Here is a 16,458-nt window from a genome sequence, read left to right on the forward strand (position 1 = left end):
CCAACAGAACTACCATTACTGGCTTCTCACCATCATTTTTCAGTGGGTGACTGACGTCCACATTTTTTTTTTACAGCTCACCCTGCCTCATCTGCCATATACTCAACCAACCCCCAACTCTCCCCTTTACCTTGATGTCACCCCTCTAGAGAAGATGGTGGGAAGATACAGAATTTTGTCACACTTCCTTGTTCTACAACTCAGTGGATGGATTTATTTTGTTTATTTCTATTACCAGACCATTAGGGGCCAATTACTTTAATAACAGAAAGAAAGAAAAAAAAGCCAGAGGGCTTTCTTAGATTCAAGTCATATCCTTTTAGGTATCAACCAGAAAAGTCAGTTAGACAACAGTAAGAACTTCCTGGCCAGATATTGTGAGGACAGATGCCCTCTTCAAGCCACAGATGTTATCAGGGTCTCAGGCACTGGGAAGAGAATAAAATCTTAAATGGCCAGCCCAGGTCAAGCTTCCGGATTAAGAAGAAATATTTAGGAAGGATGGGCTAAGGGAGAGGTTACCCATCTTATCCAGGAAAACCAAGTTTTCTCCCTGTATCAAGTTAGAACCTGCAAAAGCTGCTTATGGAGATCACGTTAGCCCATCTAAGAATGAACCACCTTCCATCAGATAAGAGTCTATGTTATGTAAGCTCTGGGATTCAATCAAAGTGTGCAAATAAGAAACAGTCACATAAAGATTACATCTTCATTTGCTATAAAAGTCTGACATTAAAGACAATGTCCATTATTGATTCCCATTCGCCAAAATACTTATCAACATCCACTCTAAGCCAAGTGCTGGACTATCCCTTCTCTTGTGCATTTAGTGCCGGGAGGCAAGGGCTGGGAATCACCTTTCTTGAAAAATTGGCATGCTTCCCTCCTCTTCCTGATGAAAAGTATGCCATGCCTTTCCTCTCCTTTCTGCCTTGGCTGTCAGGAAGTTCAGATCCAAATTTATTTGAAATCAAAGCAATGCCCTCTCTCATCTTCCCTCCCACCACCTCAGCTCGGGTGAGAATAACCCCTCACCAAGGCTTTTACAACAGCCTTCCCGCCAGGTCTCCCCACCTCCAGTCTCTACCCACTCCACCCTCCCCCACGTGGCTTCCCGGGAGCTCCCACATCCCTCGGGGCCTTACCACTTCAGTGCACCCAGCCAGACTGTCAGCAGCCAGCCCTGGCGTCTCTTTGTCCAAGGCCTTTCTCTGGCCACTGGCCACTGCTCCACTAACCCACTCTATAGGGATTGCTGGGAATTAATCCCCGGATGCAGCTTGGCAAGACTTGGGGTGGACAGATCTCCCAGCTCCGCCGGCTCTTGGGTGAAAAGACAGAGGCATGTGTCTCTGCAGGGTCCCCAAGTTCTCCAGCAGGATTACACAGTGGTAACTCGCCGGATTGCACTGACTGCCTTCTCATCCCCACTCCCATACAGGTGTTTCCCTGGGTCATTTCCTTATTCATTCATTCATTCATTCATTCATTCATGAGAGACACACAGAGAGAGGCAGAGACATAGGCAGAGGGAGAAGCAGGCTCCTCACAGGGAGCCCAAAATGGGACTCAGTCCAGGATCCCAGGATCACACCCTGAGCCAAAGGCAGACGCTCAACCACTGAGCCACCCAGGCGTCCCTCCCTGGGTCATTTCCAAATGAACTACTTACACTCTAATCTTTGTCTCAGGTTCAGCCTCTGAGACCCCAAACCAGGCCAGGATTATGCCAACATCCTTAATGGTGCATTCAAGGCCGTTCAGAAGATAGCCTTAGCCTATCTTGCAGCACAACCCCTCTAACACCTGACCACAGTGCTCTCTCTCACCGACCCCCCAGACATACTCCTCTCTGCACCTTTGACTTCTATATATGCAGAGCCCTCTGCGTGAACTTCCTTCCACCTCTTCTTCACCAAGGGGTCCTACTCACCTTCACCTTTGTCAAGCCTCGTTTCCAACATCCCTCCTACACGACACTTTCCAGGGCGCCCATAACCCTGCTCAAAATCTTTCCGAACCACTAGCGCTAATCACATAGCAGTGAAACGCTTGCTCCCCAGCCTCCCTCTGAACTAGGAGTCCTCAAAGCTACCAACTGTCCCCATCTTCCACATCTGGCAGAGTGCCCAGCACAGAGGAGGCGCCCAAAAAAGGTAGGCTCACCAAAGAATGAAGCAAATGGCAGTTACTTAATTGGTCCCAAATCCAGCACATTTGGTACCTTCTCCTCTGCATGGCCCTGATTTTCTATTTCAATTAAAATAACCTTGTCTTTTATTAGTAAGCTACGTCAAATCCTGTTTAGAAAGGGGCAGGTACAAATAAATGAATCATGGCGTGACTGAATTACAGTTCTCTACTGAGCCCACATTCGGAGGACCAGACGTGGGATCTCCTCCCCCATGGCTGCTTCAAAGCCCTCCCTCACCTTCAACCCTGCCCTACCTTGCTGTCCTTTAACCGGTCTTCCTCTTGGGTGGCTGGGATGATCTTCAGGGTAATGGATCCCTGGGACTGCGCCTGAAAGGGGAGAGTTCGAAGCTTATGACCTCCCACACGTAACTCTTGGTGCATTCAAGCCTTCCTGCCCTGATCTGGAAACTCGAGTTCAGAAGGAAGTCAGACTCCCCACCTCCTCTATGGCCCTGCCCTCTCACGGTGGCACCCATGAATTAACTAAAGCAAAACCCAAAAGCAAGTTCTGCATTTTCATGGGACAAAGGGACACAGAACTTCAAATGTGCACCAAGGACAGCGCATACATGGAAATCCACCCTTCCATCCCTCCTGACCCTCTAATGCCCCCAACGGCCACCCTCCTTTCTCTTCTCTCGGGTTGTTTCAATAACGGAGTTCACTTTCATTTCTCTCTCTGCTTCCATCTTCCCTGGTGGGCTCTCCAACCTTAGGCCACTCTTACCTTACCAGGGCTTCCCCTCCTTCCACCCAACACAGTCCCTGCACCCCCACGTGGGCCCCCCCTCCCCAGGCAGAATGCCATCAGCCCGGGAGAGCACCTCTTGCCCCACAGTCTCCCTGGCTCATCGCTCCCCTAGAGCACGAGGAGGCCAGGGCCCAGAACCAGGGAAAGGCCCGCGGAGGCAGGAAGATGAAAGAAACCTGCCTGCAACCAAGGCTCCCTACAGTGGGGCCTCCGGTCCTCAGATCGGCCCATTTCTGACCTCATCTTAAACCATCGGAAGTTAGCAAAGAGTGTTATATGCAGGGGGGTGGGGGGTTGCTGAGGATAAAGAAGACAAAACCGTGACTGGGTTTTTTTACACTGCAGCTTGACTTGTCCTACCCGAATGGGCTTTGGTGGTTGCATCCCAGCACTGAACACCCTAGAACTCCCTTACAGGTGTGAAGTGCTGTATCCTGTCCCGGATGTTTATATCCTGATCATAACCATGCACTGGATGAGAAACCATCCCTGTTCCTTCTTCACAGGAAAGGAAAGTGACACCCAGGGTGACCTAATGACTCACCTGAGGCTGTACAACTAGAGAGTAGTGGAGGTGGGATTCGAACCCAGGGCCTGCTGATCCCAAAGCCCCTGCTCTTGGGCCTCCCTGTACTGCAGCTTCTTATTCCATATTCCTCAGGCCTTTAGAAGAGGGGATGTCCCAGAAGGGTCCTCGGGAAAGGGACTGGGGCTATGCTGAAGAGATCTGAGGGGCCAATGGCCTAAAAGTGTCACTCTTCCTGTCTCTGGCCCTGACACTGGGCATGCTGCAAGGCCACCCTGCCTGCAGCCTCCTCAGGAAAACAGAGACTGAGCCAGAATCTTCCCTGGTTCCTGCAGGTGCCCTGCTTTGGTCTCCAAAGACCCACACCCCAGCATCCCACACCCCAGCATCCCACCCCCCGCCAGCACCCAGGCAGCACGGACCAGAATCTGGCTGATTTCGTCCGGGCGCTTATGCAGGACCGCGATCCCATTCACTTCTCGGAGCTCATCTCCAACGTGGACCAGACCTAGGAGACACAGGGGCTACCCATCAGCACAGGAAGGGGCGTCAGCGCCAGGGCACCACTGGCGCCCACTGGAGGAACCCACCAGCCACACTTATGACAGACTCAAGGCAGAAAAGGCACAGGTGGGCGCGGGGCCGACTGACTCCTACTGCGTGCAGGGTGCCTCACTCAGCATCGCCACCTCAAAACCACCCAGTGAAATCGCCAGTTTACAAGTAGGCAGCTGAGACCCCAGAAAAATTGTGTGGCTTCCTCCACACCACTCTGCTAAGAAATAATGGAGCCTGTGTTCAAACACACTTATTTTGACATAGAAAACCTGGTTCCTTCGGTTATAACCTCTGCTTCTTTACAAACATCATTCACTCTTCACCTTCCTGGGCTAACAGACATACTCTAAGGCTGTCCTTCTCCAATCTTAACAAGAAAACTTAAAGGCACCAAGAAAGATGTCATCAAGAATATTAATTAAATACACCTGTCCACTGGCCTCTGCTTTAAAGACAAGCATCTCTGCACATTGAGCCGTAGTTGCTAGTCAAAGTGATACCCAGCAGCAGCAGCAGCAGCAGCCAGAAGGCAGTCAGGCGTCCAGGATCTTGCCCCCACCCCCACTCACCCCTAGACCTGCTGAATCAGCATCTGCATTTTAACAAGATGCTCAGGGTTCTCGATGCTTGTTACTGTGTGAGAAGCACTGGTCTCCACAATAGTGATCCCCAGACTTCTGGGGTAACACCTCTCTATACCAGAAGGTTTGCCTCCCAACTGAGTAGTTTTTTCACACAACACTGATTCTCAACCTGTTTTCCACCCAAACAAATCTGGGGCGTGAACATCCTTCCCTCCATAATAGGGACAACAGGGGTGGTGGGGAAGGGCTTCCCTGCTCTGCAGTTAGGAAACCCCGCCAAGCCCCTGCTGTTGGCTTAACGACCATAGCCCTGGGCGAGGCCAGTGCAAGAGCCCTTCTAATCAGCCCCAAAGTTCTCTGTGCCTGAAATTTCTACCAGGCTTGAGAAGAAGAAAATTCTCACCCCATTCCCAGAAGGCAAAACATATTCCAAACAGGGAATCAGAGAGGAGAAGAAAAGGAAACTTGTGGCCACAGCAAAGGGAAGGCTGGGGCACACTGGCCATCACCTGCGCCAGGCCAGCACTGACGCCACTCACCACTCCGGTCAGCTGCGCCCCCTCGCATGATCCGGGCCACTACCACAGCCCCTGAGTGCTCATCCCGCCGGATGGTGGCACCCTGCATTGGAGACAGAGCAGGTAGGTTTCTAAGAAGCAGTCCCAAAACCTCAGGCCCCAACTCTCTAGACCCAATAGAGCCTCCCGATCTCTCCGCATATCACCCTAGACAGCAGATCAACGGGGCCCTTTGCAGTGCTGAGGACGCAATGAAACCAGCATCTCACGTTAACACAGCACAGCAATTCCCACCTTACAAAGTACAATGACGCTGTGACAATCTTGTTTCAGAGACGAAGGACAAGGGCTCAAAGAAGGTCAGCAGCCCCAAGGTCACCCAGCTGGGAAAGAGTAAAGGATTGTGGGAGGCCAAGTCCAGTGTTTGTCTCGCATATCACAGCCCTCGCCTTGTGCAAAGATGTTTAATAATGAGGAGAGGACGTGCCTGCAAATTCTCAACCTTTAACCAATCACGGGAGACCGGGCATCCTGTGGCTGCCGAGGGGAACAGATTATGTACGAGCCAGAGCTTCAGGACCAGGCCGCGGTCCATGGAGCACGGCACAGATGATGTCTAGGACAAGGGATGCTAATAAGCCCTCAATTTTGTGCACCCCGCAGGTCGAACTGTGGCAGGCAGGGCAGCAGTCAGGTGAAGCGCTGAGCTCTGATGTTGGATGACCTTGGGTTTGAATCTACCTGTCATTTACTGAAAGCCTGAAGCCTTAGCAAGGAAGCCCCTCATCTTCTCGATTTCCTCTGGGGTGGGGGACAGCACTGAACTCCCGGGGATGGTGCAAGGATTCTATCAGGTAATGCAGGCAAGCCTCAATCATGGGGCACACAGTAAGTACATGCAGTAAACGCTCAATAAATGTTAACCTTTTATGATTGGTTGTTACTGCAAACATATCAGCACACTTGTTATTAACTTCATTCACGCCACCTATTTGAAGTCCGTAGGACAAATACTGCTGCAAAAAGAAATCATCAACCAAGAACCCCACAGCATCTTTCCCCTTAGACCTACAACTTTCCGGCATCTCTGTCCATCCTGTGCTCCCTTTCCTGCTCTCAGCAGAGGGGCTCCTCCCATCTAGGTCCTTCTGTCCTCTCCTTCCCCCTCTGGCAGTCTCAATGCCCCCTCTCTGCTGGTTCCTTTTCCTGACTCCAAGAATTTTATCACGTCCCCCTCATGAGTAAAGAGCCTCCCCTCCCCGCATCCAGCAGCCACCAGTCTCTGCTCCTTCTGAGCAAGCACCTGCTCTCTCTGCTTCCTGCCCTACCAGTCACTGCCACCTGCAACCTCAAGAACACCAGCCACCAGCTGCCGGCTCCCACCCAGCCTCAGCCTTCTCGCCTCTACCTCCTGCCTGTCTGCCTCTTGCCAGCTCTCACTTTAGGATCCTCTCTTGGCCTGGGACCTGCTGACGGCCCTCTCTCCTGGGTCTTCCCAGAGACGATGTGTCTCCATGGACAGGTCCTCCTCTATCTTCCTTTCAAATCCTGATTCAAGGGCCAGGATTTGGCCCTACTCCCCTTCTTGCCTTACTGTCTGCTCTACCCATGTGGTCTTGACCTCTCGGGTATGATTTTAACCCCTCCCAGATGCTGGCAGCAGCCAGTCTGTATCTCTGAAAAAATAATCCTTCCATTTCCTGGATGTCTCCACTTATGAATTCGATAGGACCTGAGCTCCTCCTTATCCCCTCCCTTGAATGATGGCTGCAGTGCCCACCTAGTCGTCCCAGCCGGACACCTGGGCCCTATCCTAGGCATCCCCCCAGACTCCTGCCCAAACCAGGGCAGTCACAAAGTGACATTAATTTTTTTCTGAACTACTTCTTGGATTTCTCTCCCCTATTCCCACAGGCCTAAGTCAAGCTCTCTTTCTGGACATCCACCTGTCTGGTCCTCTACCTTCAAATCTGTCCTCTGCTTCCGGCCTTACCCTCCAAGCCACTTTCTGTTCGGCAGCCAGGGTGATCTTTCTAAACTTCAAATCTGATCATGTTCTTTTTTTTTTTTTTTAAGATTTTATTTATTTACTCATGAGAGACACACAGTGAGAGAGAGGCAGAGACACACACAGGCAGAGGGAGAAGCAGGCTCCGTGCAGCCTGATGTGGGACTCAATCTCAGGTCTCCAGGATCACGCCCTGGGCTGAAGGCGGCGCCAAACCACTGCACCACTGGGGCTACCCTGATCATGTTATTTCTTACTTAAAACCTTACAATGGGGGTACCTAGGTGGCTCAGTCGGTTAAGCATTCATCCAACTCCTGGTTTCAGCTCAGGTCATAATCTCATGGGTCATGGGCTTGAGCCTCCCATTGGGCTCTGCATTCAATGGAAAGTCTGTTTGAAATTCTCTATCTCCTCCCTCTGCCTTTTCCCTCATGTTCTCTCTCTCTTTCTAAAATAAATAAACAAGCTCTTTAAAAAAAAATACCTTACAATGGCCCCCCACTGACTTTAGGAACAAACTATGACACTCTGCATGGGCTATGGTCCAGCCCCACCTCTGTCACTCCTAACCACAAATTTGGCATTCTCATCCACACCAGGAAGCCCAGAGCTCCCCAAATTTGATAGAGTAGGCAGTTAGCTAGATATGAGCAGCAAATAAGTGCTTTCCGACTGATAAAAGGGTTGAGGCCAAGTTCCAAATGGGCAGGACAAACCCCAGGGGATGTACCTGTATTCTTCCCCATGACCACTGCCTTACAGTAACCTATAGCTTTATAGCTTCATTATAATATGTATACATTGTGGTTTTAACCCCTTTCCCCATCCTTCCTCCTCCCATCCCCAGAATGGTTGCCATGACGGTCAGACAAGGACCATATGGGGCCCAGAACTCCTGCTCCCAGTCAACAGAAGTCCCTTGGATGATCAGCTGCAACCTCAGTCAGCAACCACCCTAGCTATGACCCATAACCTATCCCAAATATAAAAAGAAAAAACAACCGTGACCTCCCAGGGCAGCTGCCATCTCTGGGCCTGCCCACCCTTCTGTCTCTAAAGTGTCTTTTCACTTAAACTGCTATTAAACCTTTGCCTGCTCTAGAGTCTGGTTCTGAATTCTTTCTTGGCTGAACTTAAGAACCAAGGCAGGGGAACGGGACTCTCTGTGAACAAATACACCACATTGGTTCCCTTACCATGATTTTGCTCAGGTAGTTCTACTGTGTGGGGTACCCTTCCTCTCTCTTTTCCTTCTGGAAAACTTGTTCCTTTTCTTGGAATTCAGCCTGGGCATCATCTCTTCCAGGAAACTCCTGCCACTCTCCTGTGACCTCCCAGAGGGCAAGGACTAAGTCTTAATCACCTCTGATCTGCCAGTGCCCAGCACAGTGCCTGGCACACAGACATCTGCCGAGGCAATGAATCTCTGCTCCATTTTCAGGGGGAGGGGGGAGCAGAGGGAGAAGAGAGGGCCTCTTCCATCTGCAGAAGTGGTTTAGCGGAGGGCACTTGGTGAAAGAACGCCAGCTGTGGCATTCTCTGGGGCAAATGCTCGACTCTCTGGACTTCCTCCACTTCCTCCATCTAATAAACAATCTTGTCCCTTTGCTTGGTAAATCAATGCTGCACTAGGACCAAAATGATAACAATCTGTCAGCTGGGGAGAAGAAAGGCTGCTGCCCCATGCTTCCGCAGGATTCAGAGCAGGATTTGGCACACTTTTCTATAAAGGGCCAAATGTAAATATTTTAGGCTTTGCAGGCCACACTGTCTCCGTGGTAACTACTCCACACTGCCATTGCAATGCAGAAGCAGCCACAGACAATACATAAATGAACAGGCATGGCCATGTGCCAGTAAAACTTTATTTACAAAAGCCGACAGTCAGCTGGGTTTGGCCCTTGGACCACTGTCTGCCAATCTCTGATTCGGAACATGATGATCAGGGCTGCCCTGTACAGCTGCCCAGGTTGTTTATTGCACAAAGGAGCTTGGCCACAGTCAAGTGAGGCTTATATACACCCAGGGAAAGAAGTACCCTGCACACAAAGGTGCACGGGGACCATGGCAGCCCTGACAAAGCTGCCATCACTCACTCTGAGGACTTCAGGGGGGCTCTGTTCCCAGTTTTATGGTTGGGTGGGAGAGTGGTACAGGGAGGGGCTGGGGAAAGAGAGGTGGGTGCCACATACCAGGGGTTCCTTGTTCTTCACCAGGCGGACAATCTTCACTGATTCCTCATCAAAATCCTCATCAATGTTATCAGGCAGAGGGGGAAGAACAGGGTCAAAATTCTTTTGGGCCACTGTATCGTGTACCATGAGCATGGCCTGTTAGGAAAGCAAGAGAAATGAAGCTCACAGGGATCGCGGGGGGACCTTGGCCAGGCAGTGATTTTGGGGGTCTCGGATCTCACGCCATAGAAGCCACCTCCCAGACACTGGCCCTTAGGACTCCTCACTCAGAAGTCTCCCTTCTTTAGCCGGGGAGGACACGAGCCGCGTGGGCAAGCAGGGACTGCGGGACTACCCTGAGGTGGGGGGTGGACAGCAGCTGGAGCAGCTCCCTCTCGTCGCTGTGCACAGAGGCGGCCTGCAACTCCTCCATCACCTGTGGACGAATGAGACAGAACACCACACGTGGCTGCAGGTGCCATGAGCCTGCCGGGAGGGAGTGGCCCGGGGAGAACCCTGATCCCTAAGAACAGACCCAAGGGCCCTCACAGGAACTGTAACAGCGCCCAGGAGAGCATCAGAACCTCAGCCGCCCCAGGACTGACACTCTCAGGGAAGTCACGGCAGGGATCAGAAGAGCCTGAGTAGCTCAGTAAGGTCCTCCTACCAGGAGCCAACTTATTAAGCCCTTACTATGTGCCATCTGCTTTATGTGGACCTTTCCACCTAAATCTCACAGTGAACTTAACCTGGCAAGTACTGGTATTTTGCCATTTGGCAGACAAGGATTACACAAGAGATATTAAATATCTTCTGCCTAAGGTTGAAAAGTTAGGATTTGAGCCTGGGCTTGTGTGGCTCTATTATCTGTTGCCCTCACCACTGTGCTATTCCACAGATGAAAAAACTGAGGCTCAGAGCAGTTGAATGACCTGTGGCAGGTTCCAGAGCTGGTAGGAAAGGCAGTGCTAAGCCCGGGAGCCTGACAGCCTAACATGCTCCTAATCACGTCATCGAATAGGGGAGAAAGGAGAGATGTGCACTCACAGGCTGCACCCTTGCCTCACCAGGCCATCTCTTGGCATTAGGGAAATTTATTCTGGAGCTGGCCTCAGCATTCAACTGGGACAGCTCTTCCCAAACCATGCAACACAGAGGCCGGGTCCACAAGAGATAGGAAGCATTCTTTTTAAAAATGAAAGCCCTGAGCCAGGAAGCAGGGACATGCTGCAAGTCACCTGACCCCAGGACTTCACATGGGGCCTCCCCAAAGCATGGTACAAGGTGATTGTTTGACCTTCATATCACCAGGCCTCAAGAGTTTAGGAACTGCTGATCTGATCCAAATGCTCTCATTTCACAGCAGGGGGAACAGACTTTCTCGGGAACACACAGTAAGCAGGCGTCATCATGTCCCTGTGTCCCTTGGCCCAGTGCAAGGCTCATAAGTTTCTTCCTGCCCATTAGGGGGCCCAAGGAAGAGCCAGAGAAGGGAAGGAGATGTCTCTTCACCTTTGGACTCAGAGCCCCTATGTCCCTGAGGCTAAGCGATGGTGACAGGCAAGATGAAGGAGCCCTATGGAGTAGGGAGTGGGGCTAACACCATAAGAAAAAATCAAGGGCTTACATCCTCAGCAAGAGCCATAGCGCTGTGTAGAACAGGAGTTGGACTTTGCCTCTCGTAATAGCGAAGCTTCTCGTGAATCTGCAAAGACAGCCAATTTCAGACCAGGGCCTCTCAAGTCAGCTGCCCAGGGGTGCCCTGGAGACCTCACAGCCCGCTCTTGACTGTGGGGATGGGTGCAGAGTGGGCCGCCGATGGGTCAGCGGAAAGGATAGCCATTCATAGCGGGCTAACGAAGACTGTCCCAGGGCAGCGAATGGTTAAGATGAACTTCACAGGCCTCAGCCAGGTAGGAAAACCTCTAGAATCCCTCAGCAGATGGGATGAAATGAGGCTTTACCTTCATTAAATAACTGAGGCTTTTCTCACTGAAAACATCCCTCAGGAAGCCCATTTCTTCCTTGTGGTTGGAGTCAGGTCTCAGCTGAGAAGTCAACAGTGCCAGGGTTTCATGCAAACCTGAGGAGAGTGTATGAACCACGAAGTATAGCCAGTGCAATGGGTACTTCCCGCCCCGTGGAACCCTGAGTGGACTCGGCCATGTGGACAGTCTCTCCCCAGACTCTCATTCCCAGGGCTTGCGGGCAGGGCAGCTCCTGCAAGCCAATGCTGGCTGAGAGACCTGCTTTCTCTCCAGCCTGGGGCTGCTGGGCAGGCTCCCTCTTCAGCACTCTGGGCACGCCCAGCCCAGGAAAGGCACTCACCGGAGTCCTCGGACAGCACGGGCATGTCTGTGCTGGTCAGCTCCAGAGCTCTGCCTGCAGATTCTGGGAGAAGGAGGGTAAGCGGTGTAGCAGCTCCATGGAGTATATTCATTCAACAAACACTGCTTGCACACCTGCTGTGTCGGTCCGTGGCCAATTTGGGGACAGAGGACATGGGAACAAATAAGTCTCTGCTCATTTTGTTTTTCAGAGAGCAAAGAAAGAAAACTAAGATTTGCTAGTAGCCTGGATGTGCCAAACATTACGCCAGGTGGTTTCATATGACACTTTTCTTAATGTGCACAAAGCCCTGAAGAATGGATGCTAATATCCCCATTTTACTGATGAAGAAGCAGAGGCTGGGAGGAGCTAGTGGCTTGCAGGTCAGAATCCACACTCTGGTGGCCTTTCCAGGCTGGTCTCAAAGGTACGAAGTGGCCCCTGCCTGACGGTGGGTGCTCGCTCCCCGGCAGCGTCCCCGCGTCCTGTCACCTTCTAAGAGGCTCTACTCAAATCTCTTGTCCTTCACAAGCACCTGTCTGGGCTTCCAAGCTCCCTCCTTCCCCACCTCCCCCGCGTCCCAAACTGAAGGGAGCATCCCCAGAACGGAGTGTAAAGACGAGGTGGAGAAACGAGAGTCGGGTCTCTGCTATGTAGGACTGGACAGCCCTAGCTCGGGAGGCCCCCCAACGTGCTCTGCAGCACGTGGACCTCAAGAAGTCCTCCTTCAGAAGGGGACAAGGAGAATAGTGATTCATTCGTTCCGCAAACATGGAGCCAGCCCCACTGCGCGGAGCACCGTGACACCAAGATGCAGAAGAATGGTCCTGGGCTCTCCAGCCACCGCGCCGGCCTTCGCCAGACTCACCCCGCGCTCCTCCCGGCTGTGCCCCTACCCCGAGGCGGCCGGGCGCGCGGGCTCCAGCTCGCTCCGGAAGGAACCTGTGGGACGAACAAGGAGCGCGGCTGGCCGGAGGGGAGGCGAACCCCGGGGGCCGCGGGCGGGCGGTCGCGAGGACGCCGAGCGGCGGGAAAGGAGCGGGTCGCACGGCGGGGGGTGCGAGCGCCAGGAGGAAGGCCCGGGGCCGAGGGGCGGGGACTCGGCGCCCCCTCCCCCCGGCGGGGGCCCGAGGTGGGCGGGGGGGCCGCGGGCAGCCGCGCGCACGAGGGGCGGGGCCCGGCGCCTCCTCCCCGCCCCGCCGCGCCCCTCCCGCCGCAGCCCCGCTCCCCGCCGCCTCCCCGCGGGGGTTCCTACCTGGCCGCGCCGGGATCTCCGCTCCACCACCGGGAGCCGCGCGGGTGCCCGGAGCCTCGGCCGCCGCTGGCTCCGCCTCCCCGGCCCCTCCCTGCCGCGGCCGCGCCGGGCGGGGGTGGCGGAGCGGGAGCGGGCGGGGCGCGGGAGGAGGCGGGGGAAGGGGCGCGGGAGGGGGCGGGGCAGGAGCGCGGGGAGCGCGGACCCGGGCTGGCCCTCGGGCCTCCCAGGCTAGGCCCCCGCCCCGCCGTCCGCGCCGCCGAGCGCCGCGGAGCCCCCGCCAGCGCCCTTCTACCCGGCGCACGCCCGCCTCCCGCCCGCACGGCCCCCCCCGCGGGTGCGGGGCTGGGCGCCTGTTTCACGTACTGGGCAATACCGCAAACATTCATGCGGTGCCCTCCGAGCGCTCGGCGCTGTGCGGGGGGCTGGGGCTTCAGAGCCGCCCGAGACAGGCAACCTGGATTTGAGAACTCGCGTGTCGGACGGGGACCAGTCAGAGGCGGGGGCAAGTGGCCGTAACAATGCAGCGTGCTGGGAAAGACGGATCGGCGCTGTGCCCCGCGGCGCGGAAAGGGAGGGAGGAGAAGTCGAGCTGGGGAGACCGCGAGGCTCGGTCCTGTCCGGGTGTAGGGGGTGGGGTTGAGGGGGGTGGGGGACGGGGAGGAGGGAAGGCAGCCCGTACGCTCGGGCTCCTCCTGGGCGACGGGCTCTGCGAAATGGCCGTGAAGATCACTGACTTTTATTGTGCTGTCTTTATGCCCAGGTACTCCTCAGATCACTTTGCATCGCATTAGCAACTGAGATCGGCACCATTATTACCTAGGCTCCGTAATTGAGGAAACTAAGGTTCAGGGGTGGAAGATGTGTATGGGAGAGAGGGCAGAAGAAACTGCTGGGTGAGTGAGCAGGTGGCTATGGGGTTGAGCGAATGAGTTCCCTCCCCGGTCTCCCAGCAGCAAAGAAGGCGCAGCAGCACTTGTCGGGAGAGGTGGACCTGAGATTGTGTCTGGGAGTAGTCTAGCATATTAAGAAGAGGAAATGAGTTCCCAGGACCCCGCAGCCTGCAGTACATGGGGAGGCTGTCAGTGGTGGAGTGTGTCATGATGACATTTCCCCTCTCTCATCAAAAATGATCTACACCAGTGCTTCTCAAAATGTAATGCGCCTGGGAATCATCTGGAGGTTGCCTAGGCTGGAGCGTTGCTGGATTCTGCATTTCTAACAAGCTTCCAGGTGATGTGATGCTCCTTGTATTGGCGACTCACTTTCAGTACAGAAAGACTGCATGAGACACATTTTTTACCTGGGAGCTTAGTGTTGGAGGGATACCATCTGATAGAGAGTCAAATGATTTTTGATGAGCTCACCGACAAATGATGCTGGAATAGCTGGGTATTCATGTGTATGGGAGGAGGGGGCTGCAATCCCTACCTCACACCACGTACAAAGTGTGGTCCCTCAAGTTAAGAGGGAGCATAGTCCTAAACATAAACCTAATTTTTAAAACATTTTTTAAAGATTTTATTTATTTATTCATGAGAGGCACACAGAGAGAGAAGCAGAGACACAGAGGGAGAAGCAGGCTCCTCACAGGGAGCCTGATGCGGGACTCGATGCCAGGACACCAGGATCATGCCCTGAACCGAAGGCAGATGCTCAACTGCTGACCCACCCAAGCATCCCAAACATAAACTTAATTGATAAATCCTCTAGAAGAAAACATAGAAGAATATCTTCTCAATCTTTTGGTACACAAAGATTTCTTAGAAAGGACATAAAAGGCAGAGACCCGTAAAAAATTGGTAAATGTATCTCATCTGAATTTAAAACTTTTCTTTAAGATTTTATTTATTTATTCATGAGAGACAGAGAGAGGCAGAGACAGGCAGAGGGAGAAGCAGGCTCCATGCAGGGAGCCCAATGTGGGACTCCATCCTGGGACTCCAGGATCACTGCCTGGGCCCAAGGCAGGCGCTAAACCGCTGGGCCACACAGGGATCCCCTGAATTTAAAGCTTCTATGTATCAAAAAACACTATCAAGAAAATAGGCAAGCCATAGGCTGAGCAGAAATATTCATAGCATATCTATCTGACAAAGGACCCATATCTGGAATAAAGAGCTCCTGTAACTCAATGATAAAAAAAACAAACAAACAATACAGCTAAAAAAAAAAAAAACAGCTAAAAAAAAAACAGGCAAAAGACATGAACACCCACTTCACAAAAGAAAATATAAAAATACCCAATAAGCATCAGAGAAAGTGCTCTTCCTTTATCATTTGTCATCAGGAAACGTAAATTACAGCCACCAGCAGGTGTCATTCCACATGTACTAGAGGGTGAAAGCGAGAGTACTCCAGACACTTAAGGTGGCAAGGATGAGGAACAACTGGAGTTTTCCCAATGCTATGTGAATATAACATGGTACCAACACTTTGGAAAACCGTTTGGCAGCTTCTTTGAAAAACTAAACATACATCTATTGTGTGATCCATCAATTCCATCCCTTGGTATTCATCTGAGCAAAATAAAACCATCTGGCCACAACAGCTGTACAAGAATATCCAATGCATGTTTATAATAAAAAATGGAGAACAATCCAGATGTCCTTCAACAAGTGAACTGATGAACTGTGGTATGTCCACAAGGTGGTATATTTGCTCATCATTAAAAAGAAACAAACTACTATTAAGATTATCCCCACCATGCAACAATGTGGGTGAATGTCAAAATATATGAAGCTGAATGAAAGAAAGCAGACAGAAAATACATACTGTATGATTCCTGGGATGTTGTGATTTTGTTGCTGTCACTGCACTCAGATGACTTGACTGGTCCAGAAACCCAGTTGTTTATGATGATGATGATGATGATGATGATGCAGCAAGTTACCTAAATTACCCCAGAAGAGAGAGAACCATTAACAGACCTATTTCTTTCTTCCTTTTTTTTTTTTTTAAACAAACCTATTTGAAAAGAGTAGAGTTGTTGGGGCCCCAACAACTCTAGGTAGGTTTAAAAAAACAAACAAATAGGTTTGTTTTTTTAAACAAACCTATTTGAAAAGAGTAGAGTTGTTGGGGCTGGCTCAGTTGGTAAAGCATGCGACTCTTTATTTCAGGGTCATGAGTTCAAGGCACACGTTGGATGTAGAGCCTAATTAAAATTAAAAAAAAAATTAGAGTACAGTTGTCAAAAAATTGCTCCCTCAGAAAGCACTGGATAGTTCAATCAAACACTTAAACAGATACCTGTGCCTCTTCTAAAACATAGAAACAGAAATAAATCTTCAAAATTCTTTTTAGGAAGTAAACATAGCATTTTGCTGTTGAAGAAAGCAAAAACCAAAGAAACTCAACTTCACAAGCCTATCTCACTTATGAAAAAAATCCCGAAAACTGTATGAGCAGATAATTTCACCAGGACGCAAAAAGAATTACCATGATCAAGTAGAGTATATTCTAAAAATGGCTTAGTGTTCAGAAACTAAATGGTTTACTCATTGGAAATCTATTAATGTAACTCCATGTAAAGTAATCTAGGAATAGAATAAAAAGTGA

At 51.6% G+C, this 16,458-nt stretch overlaps 1 protein-coding gene across 5 annotated transcripts in view; it reads right to left on the bottom strand.

Annotated features, from left to right (window-relative positions):
• The window catches only part of MPP3 (MAGUK p55 scaffold protein 3), a 27,279-nt gene extending 14,260 nt beyond the window's left edge, over window positions 1–13,019 (bottom strand). The window contains exons 1-10 of one of the 5 annotated variants that reach the window (XM_077853421.1): window positions 12,901–13,019; window positions 12,514–12,587; window positions 11,646–11,779; window positions 11,282–11,400; window positions 10,945–11,022; window positions 9,673–9,753; window positions 9,336–9,473; window positions 5,155–5,236; window positions 3,896–3,981; window positions 2,449–2,523 (exon numbers count right to left, since the gene is read on the bottom strand). In XM_077853421.1, coding sequence (XP_077709547.1) covers window positions 2,449–2,523; window positions 3,896–3,981; window positions 5,155–5,236; window positions 9,336–9,473; window positions 9,673–9,753; window positions 10,945–11,022; window positions 11,282–11,400; window positions 11,646–11,757 — 771 coding nt within the window. In that variant the 5' untranslated portion in view covers window positions 11,758–11,779; window positions 12,514–12,587; window positions 12,901–13,019. Of the gene's footprint in view, window positions 1–2,448; window positions 2,524–3,895; window positions 3,982–5,154; window positions 5,237–9,335; window positions 9,474–9,672; window positions 9,754–10,944; window positions 11,023–11,281; window positions 11,401–11,645; window positions 11,783–12,513; window positions 12,588–12,900 lie in introns of all 5 variants that reach the window. The other 4 variants (XM_077853422.1, XM_077853424.1, XM_077853423.1 and 1 more) reach the window with 4 other exon arrangements.
• Window positions 13,020–16,458: the final 3,439 nt, after the last annotated feature.

Source organism: Canis aureus, chromosome 16, assembly GCF_053574225.1.
Source record: "Canis aureus isolate CA01 chromosome 16, VMU_Caureus_v.1.0, whole genome shotgun sequence".
NCBI lineage: Eukaryota > Metazoa > Chordata > Mammalia > Carnivora > Canidae > Canis > Canis aureus.